Source organism: Megalops cyprinoides, chromosome 2 (assembly GCF_013368585.1).
Source record: "Megalops cyprinoides isolate fMegCyp1 chromosome 2, fMegCyp1.pri, whole genome shotgun sequence".
NCBI lineage: Eukaryota > Metazoa > Chordata > Actinopteri > Elopiformes > Megalopidae > Megalops > Megalops cyprinoides.
Window position 1 is genome coordinate 5095680 of NC_050584.1, and position 15287 is coordinate 5110966.

General features: G+C 40.8%; 1 protein-coding gene and 1 gene segment (V, D, J or C); both read right to left on the minus strand.

Moving 5' to 3' along the window:
* Positions 1-828: 828 nt before the first annotated feature.
* Positions 829-10289, minus strand: LOC118773808. Its single transcript, XM_036522896.1, has 4 exons — positions 10216-10289; positions 9719-10049; positions 1046-1426; positions 829-856 (listed from the first exon to the last, which is right to left on the minus strand). Exons 1-4 carry the CDS (start codon positions 10286-10288, stop codon positions 829-831), a joined length of 813 nt encoding a protein of 270 aa, XP_036378789.1. The 5' UTR covers position 10289.
* A 3796-nt stretch (positions 10290-14085) lies between these two features.
* On the minus strand, positions 14086-14626 carry LOC118773812. The segment is given in 2 exon segments: positions 14086-14411; positions 14578-14626. Coding segments are annotated over 2 exon segments (375 nt in total).
* Between the last annotated feature and the right edge of the window lie 661 nt (positions 14627-15287).

The window sequence follows — 15287 nt, forward strand, 5'->3', positions numbered from 1 at the left end:
ATATATGTTTCAGTCTATAATAAAATGTGCAGTGTTACATAATGGATGTGTCACAATGGTCCGGAAAATAAGGGATTCCACATGCATTATGTGAGAACGTTGTTTTGTCTGAAGAGGTTTACTATCAGTCATTTTATCAACAGCTTTAGCTAACTGAGAAAAAAAGCTTACTGACAATGAATGTGAAAATAAATTTGTAAACTCTTCAGTTGAAAACAAATTTCATATATTTAGTAGGGCTGTCGATCGATTAAAAAATTAACTAATTAATCACACAATTTGCTGTGATTAATCGCAATGAATCGCTTTTTTTTCTTTTTAGGACTGAAGCTTGTTATAATGGATATTTATTTAAATGTAAAATCTTGGAATTAATGTAGAATCAACACAAAGGAAGTATATCTAAATTCAAATACTATTGTTTAATAGCATCTTTTTAGCTTTGAACACAGATTCTCTCCTGTGAACTACAGATTTAAACCAATAAAACCATAAAGGCCATCAAAATTGACTGTCAGCTTGAAAGGCATATTTCTTACATGCACTAACCGAAATAATAACAAAATCCAGGCCTATATGTTACAGTGCCAGTTGAATTTCCAAACCATCAAGGCCATTAAAATTAGATATCAGCTTAGAAGGCAACAATTTCTTATATGCACCAATATAAATGATATTAACAACAAAAAATGTGTTCCATGTTCAAGTGCCAGTTGAATTTCAAAAAAGTCCACAACAGTCCGTGCAAATATGAAAAAAAGAACAAGGAAAGATTCTGCTGAGAGTTCAGAATGTTGAATCTTTTTCATTCCATAGAAACAATTCTGCTTAGTCCTCCTTTATATTCAGCCAGTTACTGAGACAGACCAGTCTGTTTACATTATCAGGGGACAAAGCAGCTCTCCTCTTTTGGATGATGTGGCCTGAGAGTGAGAACAACCTCTCACAAGGCACTGTGGTTGCAGGGGTTGACAGGTGCTTGCGTGCATTGGGTGCCAGCCAGGCATGTGCTCCTTCTCTCTTTGACCACCACTGTAGTGGACACCCCTCCATGTCCATTTTGGGCTCTGCTTTGTAGCGGTCCAGACATTGTTCTGTGGACTCTTCCTCTTCGTCTGTGTCCGTTTCAGAAGAACTCAGCAAGAAGACGGACATCCTCCTCTTCTTTGGTGGCTGTTTCTCTGTTGTCTCTGCAGATGGTTGTTGTGCAGGCGTCTCTCCCATCACCAGGTTGCGTACTGAAGCCCACACCTCACTCCTTTCATCTTTGGGAAGACACTTCAGGTCCTGAAACCTGGGATCAAGTGCAGTAGTGATCTTCAGCCATGTGAGGTTGGTGCTGTCCTTCCATTTAGCTAGGTCTGTGGTAAAGAATGTCTTGAACCTCACTACACAGATTGGATCGTCGTCTGAGGGCTCCATAACTCTGAGCAAGTGGCACAAGGCTGGCAACACCACTGAACAGGAGACATACTGCTCTCCCCCCAGCAATTCAGTCACACGTCTGCAGTGGAAAGCACAAGATGTTTTAAACATGTCAGTAAATTATTATTAATGACAAAGAGAATGACACTCACTACCTTCCTGTCTGTATGCTACACATGCATACACACACAGAGAAGATACAGGGGGAAAGAGATAAGGTAATATAAGATAAGATAACATAAGATAAGACTTTATTGATCCCCAGGCGGGAAAATCTGGGAGCGCGAGAACACACACATGTACAGGAAGAGAGAGAGAGCTCGAACACACACATGTACAGGAAGAGAGAGAGAGCTAGAAAACACACATGTACAGGGAGAGAGAGAGCTAGAACACAGGATACTGTAGTTTCCTCTAGGGTGATAACATTAAAGATGAAACCTTCTGATTTATTCATGTATTTATTTATATGTGTACATATGTTATATATTATAACTTTTTTCTGTGCTGAACAGAAGCCGTCTCATTAATCAACACAGGAGTCTGAAAAGTCATGAGGAGGTGAGAATAATGAATGGTTATTATTTCATGGGAAGACTTAAATAGTTTTTCACAAGGATGGGATTCACACTTAAAATGACTGTTCTGTTTGACTGGGGTTCCCCCTCATGGATATTATGGTTTAGTCAGGAGGGGCTGGAATTTGTCACTGGGTGTTGCAGCCTTCTGCTTCCATACCTTTATTCTCATATACCTGTTATTAACACATACAGGTGGAAGATGAAAAATAGAAACACCCATAAAGTGTCACACAGTAGAGAGCTGGGTCACTGAATGCAGCCAGGATGATATGGAAACGATGGCATGGATATGGATATTCTGCCTTCTGATGAAATGAATGGACCCAGGCCATGCCAGCACAATACACCCACTGAGTTCTCCTCTTGCAGCCATGCTGGCTCATCACATCAGAATTATACAGGCACAGCCTGCTTATATATACATGATGAAAGGACTGCTGGGAAGAGGTCTGCATATTTCACACACCAGTCACAAACACACCACCTTCCCCCTCAGCACCTGCAGTAGGTCCCAGCTGCAGCAGTGCAGTCACTGTGCAGTCTGACTGAGGGAGGTTTTTGTACGGCTCTCTAACACTGTGTGAACACATAGACACTATTAGGGTAGTGAAAACTCTGACAGTAGTAATCTCCTGCATCTTCAGCCTGGTCTCCACTGATCGTCATGAAGAAGTCAGTCCCGGATCCACTGCCGCTGAATTTAACATAAAGAACCATCAGCATTAGTGAATCATGTGAAAGAAGCACTTGGTGTACTGAGAACAGGCTTGCTTTACAAATATATTATGCCAGCATACGGCAGGGACAGTCTTCACTATGTTAGTTATATCACTTTCCACTTGGAAAAATTGTGTGTAGAGACATTTTTACACATTGATTAAGAGTGGCACTATTAAAGTTTGGCAGGTGGGTAGCTCACAATGTAACAATAGAAACTGTTGCATTATTGGAATGGAACAAGGGTTTTTAAAAATTATTGACAATAAAATGATTGACTTCTGATAACTGCCATCAAGAAGGCTTTGTACAGAGTGGCACCTGTATGGCTCCACAGGTAGCAGAGAGGAAGCCCTACAGAGTGAAATTACATGACTCCATAGAAGCAGTTATTCTCACAAACAACCATCACCTTGATCGTTTCACAGGATTCCTATCCTGATATTTAGCCATTGAGAGAAGTAGTGACCAACACAACTCCATATTATTTATTGATTTATGTATTATTAATGGTAAATAGCAGATAATAGCTAATATTTCAATAAAGGTGCATTGTTTTTTTGTTGTAATTCAAACAGGAGGTATTTATGTAACACTACATAGATATCATGGAGGTCTCTTTTTAGAAATGATCTTGTCACTGACATATGATGATTCCATTTCTTTATGCAAATAGACTGAGTTTAAAGCTAATAAATGGTTAGAATGAAGTGAGAAGAAAAGAAAATGTTTTATTCTGATTATTTTTAGACAATAATTTTTTTTTTTTTTTTTTTTTATTAGACCCACCACCACCCCCCCTCTTCAGAGGACAACTTTATTTTTAAATAAAGGCAATACATTCGTAATAATATGGATAATAATATGGATATCCATAAAAAGGGGGGGATTGTGTATAGCATACAGAATGTGAAATAAAGAAAACGCAAGAAAAAACAAGGTGGCGAGTAAGACGGGACAATAGCAAAGGACTGGGAAGACAGGACTAGACAAGACAGTTGACGAACATGAAGAGGCAAGTTATTAAAGATTGAATAAAGTAAGCTATGATTTACATTGGGTGGTCACGGTTTAGGGATGCTGAAGGAGGTTGTCAGATATATTCTGCAAGAATGTAAGAGACATGTGTCTATGTGTATGTGTAATTGTGGTAACTAATAGGCAAAATAAGTAAATAAATTAAAGAAAGAAAAAAAAGGGGGGGGGGGGGTGAACCGAGAGTAGGAATGTTAGGGGTCAGGGGGTGAGCTGGGGTTGGGGGAGGGGGGCGCCAGAAAAAGGGGAGCAGGGGGGGTATGTGTCTGGTAATATACACGGCTTGTAGTTATATTTGGATTGAATTTAGAAAAGTTAGAAATGGGTACCAAATGTCTTCAAAGGCTGATATTTGGTTCTTTTTGTAAGCATTACTTTTTTCCATTGAAATGTATTCTGAAATTAGATTAGTCCAGTGAGTGATGTGACAGGATTTCCTTGATTTCCAGTTTTGGAGGACTACTTTCTTAGCGACAGTTAGAGAAATGAGCAACGGATTCCTGAGTTTTGATGGGATGTGAACTTTGGAGATATCACCAAGGAGACAGAGTGTTGAGGATGGTGTGATTCTGTAGCTCAGGATGGTGGAGAGTGTCTCAGTAACCGTGATCCAGAAAGACTGAACTGGTTGACAGAGCCAGATGGCGTGAAGATAGTTGTCTGTGCTACCTGAAGTGCATTGTGAACAGATATCTGTGTTGGCTAGTCCCATTTTAAACTTTTTACTTTGAGTGATGTGAGTTCTGTGAATGACTTTATATTGTATGAGCTGCAGGTTTGTGTTAGTGGTCATGGAGAAGGTATTCTTACAGATTTGTTCCCAGAAATCAGGGTTGGGAATGAGGGCCAGGTCAGCTTCCCACTTGGTTGTTGGTATTGTTATTATATTATTTGAGTTGGAGATCAGTATATATAGTTTGGAGGTTAAATTTTTAGAGTTGATTTTCATGAGTTCATCAACTAATTGAGAGGGTTGTAATGTGTTGTTGGTTAAACTGGTTTTGTCTTTAATTCTGAATCTAAGTTGTTGATATTGAAGGAATTGGTCTCTCCCAACCCCATATTTCTGTATGAGTGTGTTGAATGATATGAGTTGATGATTCTCAAACAGGTGGTGAAGGTGTGTGATTCCCTTTTGTGCCCATGTGGAGAAGTAAATAAGTTTGTTCTGTAACATGAAGTCTGGGTTGTGCCAGAGTGGGGTGAACTTATTTAGTGCTAGTGATGATTTAGTGATTTGATTCGTTTTCCACCAGGCTGTCAGAGTTGTGGAGATAGTAATGAGTTTACAGTAGTTAGATTTTTTGATTGATTGTGGGAGGAAGGGGAGGTCTGCAATTGAGATGTTTGTACATTGGTTTTGTTCTAGTTCCAGCCAGGGGTAATTGTATTTGTGTATTTGGATCCATTTGACTAAGTACTGTAATTGATTTGCGAGGAAGTAGTGAAGGAAGTTTGGTGCCTCAAGCCCACCATATGATTTTTTATTTTGTAGTGTTGAGAGTGAGATTCTGGGTTTTTGGTTTTTCCAGTAAAATTGTGTTGTTAATGAATTGAATGTTTTAAACCATTTATCTGTAGGGGTAGTGGGGATCATAGAAAATAGGTAGTTAATCTGGGGTAGGGTTTTCATTTTGACTGCGGCAATTCTTCCGATAAGTGTGAGAGGGAGTTTGGTCCAGCATTTGTAGTCGTCTTCAATTTTTCTGAGGAGGGGAGATTAATTGAGGTTAAAGAGCTCTGACAGCCTGGGGGAGATATTAACCCCTAGGTACTTGATGTTACCAGTATGAAGAGAGAGGGGAGAGTCCTGAGCTCCAGAATCCCAGGCATCCTCTGAGAGGGGTAATACTACTGATTTATTCCAGTTTATAGTGTAATGTGAAATTTTTGAGAATTTATTGATGATATTGAAAGTTTCTTGAAGTGATACGTATGGGTTCTGTAAGTAGAGTAGTAGATCATCTGCATATAAACTGATTTTATGTTGTGTGTTGGCTACCTGAATTCCTTGGATTTGGCTGTTCTGTCGTATTGCTGCTGCAAGAGGTTCAATGAAAATAGCAAAGAGAGAAGGCGAGAGTGGGCATCCCTGTCTGGTGCCCTGGTGCAGTGTAAAACTTGGTGAAGTGATTCTGTTAGTATTAATGGTGGCTCTAGGTGATGTGTACAGTGTTGTAATCCAGTGGATGAACGACTTTCCAAAACCAAACTTATGTAATGTGTTGAATAAAAAGGACCAATTTACCTTGTCAAAAGCTTTTTCTGCATCAAGTGAAATGATAATGGTTTTCTGTTGGGTTTGTTGTGATATATTGATTAGGCTGAAAAGTCTGCGTATATTATCTGTGGCGTGTCTATTTTTTATGAAGCCTGTCTGATCTGGGTGAATGAGCGTGGGGATGACTGTTTCTATTCTGGTTGCTAGCGCGTGATAATTTTCAAGTCGGTATTCATTAGTGAAAGAGGTCGGTAGCTAGAGGGGTGAGTTGGATCTTTGTTGGGTTTTAATAGTAATGTCATAGCAGCGGTATTCATGTGTGTGGGTATGGTGGAAGAGGTTTTTATTTCTGTAATTACTCTATTGAATAGTGGTGATAATATGTCCCAAAAGTGTCTGTAGAATTCAGCTGGTAATCCATCTGGTCCAGGAGATTTGTTACTTGGCATGTTGTTGAGAGCTGTGGTGAGTTCACTGAGGTTAAGAGGTGCATCTAGAAAATTAATTTGTTCAGCAGTTAGTTTCGGTAAGGTCAGATTGTTAAGGAAAGCATCAATTTCAGATTGTGTGGGTTGGTGAGCAGAGGAGTAAAGATTGTTGTAAAAGTTTCGAAATACGTTGTTTATATCTTGCGGGTTCTGAGTGATGGTTCCTGTGGAGTCCAAGATGGATGGGATGATTAATTTCTCTTTTTTGTGTTGGAGTAGATTTGCCAAATATTTACTGTTTGCTTTATTACTGTATTGAAAACGATTATATTTCAGTTGATGAATTAGAAACTGTGTTTTGTGTGATATCTTCAATTTGTGTTTGGAGTTCTTTTAATTCATTTTGATTTGGTTCAGTGGGATTGCAGGATATTTCGTTTGTTAAGTGTTTGATTCTTTGTTCTACTGTATTTTCCAATTGTTATTGCTGTTTTTCCTATGTGAAGAGTATGATATGATTTTTCCTCTGATTACGGCTTTCCCAGTTTCCCATAAGAGTGAGGGTGAGGTGTCTGGAGAGCTGTTCATCTCCAGAAAGAAAGCCCACTCTCGCCTTATGAATGTTATAAAGTTGGGGTCTTCTAGCAGTGAGGTATTCAAGCGCCATCTTGTTGGAGTCTTAACATATGTTTGTGTATTTACAGACAGGGAGACAGGAGCATGATCACTAATCACGATTGGGTGAATTGTGTTATTTGAAATCTTGGGTATAAGCGAGTTACTGACAATAAATAGGTCGATTCTAGATGAACATTGGTGAACTGATGAGAAGTATGAATATTCCCTTAAAGACGGGTTTCTCATTCTCCAACTATCGCTAAGGCCATAGTCCTCCATATATTGCTTTATTATGTCAGTAGAGTGCCAGCTCCTTGAGTTGCCAGAGGTGCTGGAGCGGTCGATTGTGGGGTTAATGACGGTATTGAAGTCTCCAGCTATAATGAGGTTGTTTGAATTGGACAGTATGGAAAAAAGGTTTTGGAAGAAAGATGGATCATCCTTGTTAGGGCCATAAATGTTTGCCAGTGTGAATGTTGTATGGTGGATGGATATGTTAATGATTATTGAATCTTCCATCTGGATCAGTGATTAATTGGTTAAGCGCAGACTGAATATTTTTATTTATTAAAATTGAGACACCTCGTTGTTTACTGTGATATGTTGAAGAAAATATTTTGTCAAATTGTTCGAATTTAAGGTACTGTACTTCTGTGTGTGTTAAGTGTGTTTCCCGTAAAAGACAAATATCAGCCTTTAATTTTATGAGATGGTTAATTACTTTAAGTCTTTTGGCTTGAGTACGGAAGCCGCGTATATTCCATGTTATCAAGTTAAGTGGTTGCATGTATGCATGTCAGGTATATCTAAGTTGTGGGCTAGCTGTATGCATGTATTGGTAAAGGAAGAAGTGAGGGAATAAAGAAGTGGGAAAAGTTTTGAAAGGGAAAGAGGGGGAAAGGGGTTGGATTGAAGGGACATAACGTGCGTGTTTTTGGTTGTTAGTGTTTGGTGGATGTGTCTTATGTCTCGCATAACATGTTTTCTAGCATTTGTGCATGGAGTTAAGCTGAGAGGTAGTTGTGATGTCAACCATGAACACAAAACTGATAGACAGACGCTAGACAAGGGGATCCTACATACGCAGACAAGGACTGACGAGAGAACAAGACATAAGTAAGCAATACAAAGAGAGAAGTACATGCCTTATCAGAGATTAGAGTTGATGAGAGAGAGGGAGAGGAAGAAAGAGAGAGAAGAGGAGGGAGAGAGAGAGTGCGCGTGCGTGTGTGTATGAATGCGTGTGCGAGAGAGAGAGAAAAAAAGAGAGAGAGAGAGAGAGAGAGAGAGAGAGAGAGAGAGAGAGAGAGAGAGAGAGAGAAGGGGGTATTGAGAAAGGTGTTAAGGGGCAGTAAACAAACAAAACAAAAAAAAAAAAAAAGATGGTTAGCTCAGGAGAAGTGTAGGCGATGGGCTAGCTAGTAATGCGGTAGGCCTACAGAGGTGTCAAAGAAGATAATTCTGTGGGTTATTTATTCAAAAGAGCCATGGTGTTATTTCAGGGCTTCGGAATAATTGTCCATTTATATAGTTTATCGACTACCAGCACTGCGCGTATGTTATTTCCTCGGTTTTCCTTTAATATGGGGTAGAGAACTTTTCGTCGTTCGTTTATCTCCCGTGGGAACTGATCATTCATTCCATAATTGGTGTTCTTGAGTTGTTTTCCTTTGCTTTTGACCAGTTCTTTTTGTTGATAGTGTTCGAATTTTGCGATGATGGGTCTGGCTTTATTGTGCTCTTGTTGTTTGCCGAGACGGTGAACTCGGTGGAAAGTGATGTTTTGGACAACGTCGCCGGGCAGTTTTAGTTTAGTTACCATAAAGTTTTTGATCTGCAGTTCTGGATTGGAGGGTGAGGTTTCTGGAATGCCTGAGAAGATGAGGTTATCGCGCATCGAGCGTGTTTGGATGTCTAGAATTGTTTCCTTCATATGTCTGTTTTCGGCAGTGATGTTTTGCATTTGTTGGGTGAGTGTTGTAACATTAGTTTGCAGTTCCTGATTGGATTTTTGTAGTGTTTCGATTTGGTTGTGGGCAAATTCAAGACTGTTACGCATGTCTTTTAGCTCCTCATGTATTGACACCAACATATCCAGTTTTTTGTTAATGCTCGACAGCACACTAACCTCAACTTCAGTGGTGGTTTGTAGATCAGCCGTGTCCGTTGCGGAGTCTCTTTTCCTCCTCTTGGAGTTGGGTGTGTTTAAGTCCTAGTTAGAGTCCATGCTTGACTGCAGGTGGAAATAGTGATCGTCGATGAAAGACTCCAAGTCTGTTAAATCCTCCAGAATGTAATCGGTGTGTAGCTTGTTTTGTATGTTTGGTAGTCGATGAAATGTTGATTTGTCTTAGTCCGGGAAAAAAGTCACAGAGTAGTCTTGTCTTGCTGCGCCTGTCAACAGCTGGGCGCCGCCATGTTGGATCTCACCTCTGCTCGATTCTTGCGATACTCACACCGTCATTCCACTCTTTTTATCTCTTATTCTATTATTTTTAGACAATAATACTTGTTATTGATATAATTGAGGTTCTAATGAATAATTATAACCTTGCTTTTTCTCCAGCTGATCGCCTTCACAGACTGTATCTGGTATCATTGGCTTCCCCCTCAGCACCTGCAGTAGGTCCCAGCTGCAGCAGTGCAGTCACTGTGCAGTCTGACTGAGGGAGGTTTTTGTACGGCTCTCTAACACTGTGAACACCCAGGTGCTACTAGGATAGTGTAGACTCTGACAGTAGTAATCTCCTGCATCTTCAGCCTGGACTCCACTGATGGTCAGAGTGAAGTCAGTCCCAGATCCACTGCCACTGAATCGGTCTGGAGTCCCCGTGTGACGGGTGCTTGCACTATAGATCAAGAGTTTAGGAGCTTCTCCAGGCTTCTGCTGGTACCAGGAGAGGTAGTTGCCATAAGAATCTTTGTACACAGCACTGCTGACTTTACAGCTCAGAGACACTGAGTCTCCTGGAAGAAGAGTTTTCACTGCAGGAGTCTGAGTCAAAGTGTACTGCCCTGTAGTTTCTGAAAATCAGAAAACAGAAATAAAACAATAAATAAACAGATGTTATTAGGGCATAATCACTCAGTTTCATGAAGCCAATATTCTTTAACTTAAACTTCTCATTTTATGTATTAGATGGTTTGCCATTTTTTAAAATAAATAATTAAATAAATAAACCCCTCTCACCTTGAGTGCAGAAGGCAAGTGCCCAGATGAAGATGGTGATAAAAGTCATTGTTGTTGTGGGTTTTGTTGCCATGAAGAACAGCTCTCAGTCATGAAGTGTTAAACTCACAGGACTATAAACACTCCCAGAGCACTGAAGCATGTGCTGCCAATGCAAAGTGTCTCCTCTATGCAAATGCTCTTCCTGGGTACAGCAGGCACTTGTAGCAAAGAAGTGCTGTGAACACAGGCTTGATGCTGTGTGCTGTGATGGAGTGAGAGCAGCAGTTCAGCATCTACAGACCCAGAACAGCAGGGTTAGACAGAAAGCAGCTCTTTAAGGAGTTTTACAACATTTTAGCTTTAGTATTGTTACCCTGGAATCAGTTTATATTCTCTTCTTTGGCAGGGGTCACATATTTGGGTAGTAATCAGACCTTGGGGAAATATGTATCTGAGAGCAAAATATCCACTGAAATGAAAAACGTCAGGTTTGAGTGTGAAAATATTTTGAGCATTGTGACAATTTTGTCTTAAGTGCAAGAGCAAGAATAAGAGTTGTACACAAGGCATATTTAGCCTGAAGAGCTCTAACTCCTGTAGAGAAGCTAACAAAGGCAGTCAGCTCCACCTTTTGGCACACAAAACGGTTTTCCCGGTGAGACAGAGGTGTAGAAGTGGTTCTTCTCACTGAGTTACAGTATAGCCATATGTCTTTATTGCAGACATCAGATTCAGAACCCTCGCGGTTTTAATGATCAAAGCCGAGCAGATGTTTCTGAGAGAATAAAATAGTTCTGGAACCGGTATGAGCCTCTTTTTGGTTTTGCATGTGGTGTGTGGAGAAGCTGGCCGACAGTTCTCACAAAAATGAGCAGAAAGAGCCAACATTCAAAATAAAACTTTTTTAAAAGCCAACAAACAAAAGAAACCAGCCTGACCACACGGTCAACGGAAAAAAGTGATCCTCCCACTTCCCACCCATACACCTGTATTTAATAGGCCTTTACTAATAAGCAGGTGAAGCTCATTCACCAATGGACTGGTTCACATAGACAAAGACAATGTTCACTTGGCAGTTAAATATGTATGAAATGGAATTGATTAATGAGTTCAGTTATTTACAAGGCTGGATATAGAAGACAACAATCCTTATATGTTCAACAAGCAACAATAAAACATCCCTGCATCTCAGCTTGCCTGAAGGACATTTCACAGTGGATGGTGGACCACCGCCTAAAGCTGAGCCTGGCAAAGACTGAGATGCTTTACAACAGGTCCTCCCTGTTTCAAGACTTCACTCTCAGCCTAGACTCTACAAGCCTTTCCATCAATAGCTCTGCCAAAATTCTTGGCATAATGCTTGATAAATGTCGGGCTTGCAGATTCTTTCTGTACAACATCCGAAGGATCCGCCCCTACCTACCCCTAACTGTATTCTACACAGCTCCTATTTCAGGCTTTGGTCCTCTCACACCTGGACTACTGTAAATCCCTCTTTGCTTGTCTTCTTGAATGTGTGACAGACCCCTACAACTAGAACAGAATGTAGCTGCATGATTTGTGTATAGCCTCTCTAACTGCAGTCAAGTCACACCCCTCCTCACCTCACTTCATTGGCCTCCTGTCATCGCTCTCATCAAATTCAAAATCTTGGCGCTGGCACACAGGCCAGTGAATGGGACAGCCCCCTCATTCCTACAGCCGGTCTTCAAACCGTATGTACCACCCAGATTGCTATGCTCTGCAACGATGGAGCATGGGAGTGCTGTTAGCCTGGTCTGACACTGTTGCTCATTCAGCTTGAATGGAAACCCTTCTGTTCTGTTGTGATGGAAGTTGCTCTGGATAAGAGCATCTGCTAAATGAATGCAATGTAATGTAAAAGTGCACAGTAGCACCTTAATGAATGTTTGCATGTCTTAGTACATGATGAACTATTTTCACTTTCACTATTTTCATTGTTTTATGTTTTATATATGTTGATCAATTGTGATGTCATAGAGCCCTAAATGAAATACAGAGGATTGATATACATAGTGTGTGTGTGTGTATACAATTTGCAAACTACAATAACTACACTGTACACATAATGAACACATTAAATGCAATGTAGACATAATAGTTGGGTGTAATGGACACAATAGATACAGAGATGAACTGTTGTTGGATCTGTGTGGGAGAGTAAGATGAACTGTTGTTGGAACTGTGTGGGAGAGTAAGATGAACTGTTGTTGTATCTGTGTGGGAGAGTAAGATGAACTGTTGTTGGATCTGTGTGGGAGAGTTCAGTGCCCTGATGGTCTGGTGGTAAAAACTGTCCCTGAGCCTGCTGGTCTGAGCTTTGATACTACAGTACTGTTTGCAAGATGGTAGCAGTGAAAACAGTTTGTGGGTCGGTGGCTTGAGTCATTGATGATTTTCCTCACCTCCCTCAGTGCTCTGTCCATGTGAGGTCCTCAGTGATGTGCACACCAAGGAACTTGAAGGAGCTGAGTCTCTCCACGATGGTGCTGTTGATGGTGATGGGGGCGTGTACTCCTTTCTGCTTCCTGAAGTCCACTATCAGCTCCTTGGTCTTCACTACATTGAGAGAGAGGCAGTTTTCCTGACAGCAATGTGTCAGGGCACTGACTTCATCGCAATATGCAGACTCGTCGCCGTGGAAGATGAGACCCAACACTGTTGTGTCATCAGCAAATTTCACAACAATGTTGGAGCCGTTAGTGGAACCACAGTCTTAGTGTAGAGGGAGTACAAGAGAGGGCTCAGCACACATCCCTGAGGAACCCTGGTGTTGCGTGTGAGTGGTGATGAGGTGATATTGCCGGTCTGACAGGAAGCTCAGGATCCAGTTGCACATGGAGTTGTTCAGGCCCAGGTCACGTAGCTTGCTGTACAGCTTTGAGGGAACTATGGTGTTGAATGCTGAACTATAGCCCACGAACAGCATTCTCACATAGGTGTCTCTCTTCTCCAGGTGGGAAAGAGTAGTGTGCAATGTCAGGGCTATTGCAACATCAGTGGACCTGTTCTGACGGAAGGCAAATTGCAGTGGGTCCAGTGTGGTAGGCAACATGGAGCAGATAAAGTCCTTAGCCAGCCTCTCGAAGCATTTCCTCACCATGGGGGTCAGAGCAACAGGGTGCCAGTCATTTAGACATGGAGACACTTTGCAATTATTGGGTACAGGGACAATGGTTGATGATTTGATATTAATGACATGGATATTAATGGCTGTGAATTATGTTCTCTTGAATGACATAATTTTGTTAATGACAAAATCATTGAGTGGTTACTACTGTGTGGGAAGACTTAGGGTTGGGGTTAGGGTTAGATTTGCAGACTTTCACAGGTTGGGAATCCACTCCTGAAATCACTGATGTTATATTTGACTGCAGTGCCACCTAGTGGATATGATGGATCAGAAATAAGGGACTACCAGCATTTTCTGATTGGTGCAGGTTTACACTTTATATGGGAAAACCAACATGGACATTCTGGTATACAGCACAGGCATGGTGCAGTATTACACAGTGAAAGGTTTAATGTCAGCTTCACAGATTCATCACTGGGAGTGAGAAATAGGAAATATTGTTTTTGAATTTGAATTTTATTTGATTAAATTATTTGAGTAATATTCTGGTGAAAATAAGAGAGATAACTAAGATAATAATAATGATTCCCTTGTTCTCAAATTTATTCTGTCTCTTTATGCTACATTTCATGGAAGCATTAAATATGATGAACTTCTGTGCTTTTTATTTATGTCTTTATCCCCATAGACTGTATCTGGTGTCATTGGCTTCCCCCTCAGCACCTGCAGTAGGTCCCAGCTGCAGCAGTGCAGTCACTGTGCAGTCTGCCTGAGGGAGGTTTTTGTACGGCTCTCTAACACTGTGTGAACACTGGGCCACTGTGGTAACTCTGACAGTAGTAATCTCCTGCATCTTCAGCCTGGACTCCACTGATGGTCAGAGTGAAGTCAGTCCCAGATCCACTGCCACTGAATCGATCTGGAGTCCCTGTGTGACGGGTGCTTACATAACGGATCAGGAGTTTAGGAGCTTCTCCAGGTTTCTGCAGGTACCAGTGCAGGTAGTCAACATTGTAATTATACACAGCACTGCTGACTTTACAGCTCAGTGACACTGACGCTCCTGGAAGAACAGTTTTCACTGCAGGAGTCTGAGTCACACTGTACTGCCCTGTAATTTCTGAAAATCAGAAAACAAAAATAAAACAATAAATAAACAAATGTTATAAGGGCATAATCACTCAGTTTCATGAAGCCAATATTCTTTAACTGAAACTTCTGATTTTATGTATTAGATGGTTTGCCTTTTTTTTAAATAAATAATTAAATAAATAAACCCCTCTCACCTTGAGTGCAGAAGGCAAGTGCCCAGATGAAGATGGTGATAAAAGTCATTGTTATTGTGGGTTCTGTTGCCATGAAGAACAGCTCTCAGTCATGAAGTGTTAAACTCACAGGACTATAAACACTCCCAGAGCACTGAAGCATGTGCTGCCAATGCAAAGTGTCTCCTCTATGCAAATGCTCTTCCTGGGTACAGCAGGCACTTTAGCCAAGCAGTGCTGTGAAGTCAGGCGTGATGCTGGAGCCAAACTAGGTTTTACAATAAATGAAGAGGGAATTATGAATTTGCTGCAATATTACTGTTTTATTCATATAAAATATCAAACTTTAAAATGGTTCACAATCACCATGAGTTAATACTAATCATAGAGAAATGTCTTTAACTTCTACTCAAATGTCCCAGTGTGATGATGTGACTGCACACCAGTTTCATCACATGTGCGATCACTCTGCAAATATACCAGTTCCTCACTTGTCTAAACATTCATCCCAGAGTTATACTGCACACATTCACCTGGCCCTTCATTTGTTCCATATGTCACCTGTATCACGCTGCCACCCGATGATAGTGAGAGGGACTGAATTGTTTGTTTCTATGATTTGGATGTCCCTGTAACAGCCTGATGGGTGGGAATTCTGTACCAACTTATTGTTCATTTAACCTGAGACATTACGTCATCTTAATTTTGATGCTTTACTTGTGAAAATGTAA

Coding starts and splice junctions, on each gene's coding strand:
- LOC118773808 (XM_036522896.1), bottom strand. CDS start 10,288: ATGGCAACAAAACCCACAACAACAATGACTTTTATCACCATCTTCATC. Junction 10,050..10,215: donor ACTTGCCTTCTGCACTCAAG/GTGAGAGGGGTT, acceptor TCTGATTTTCAG/AAACTACAGGGCAGTACACT. Junction 857..1,045: donor CCCAAAATGGACATGGAGGG/GTGTCCACTACA, acceptor GGTCTGTCTCAG/TAACTGGCTGAATATAAAGG.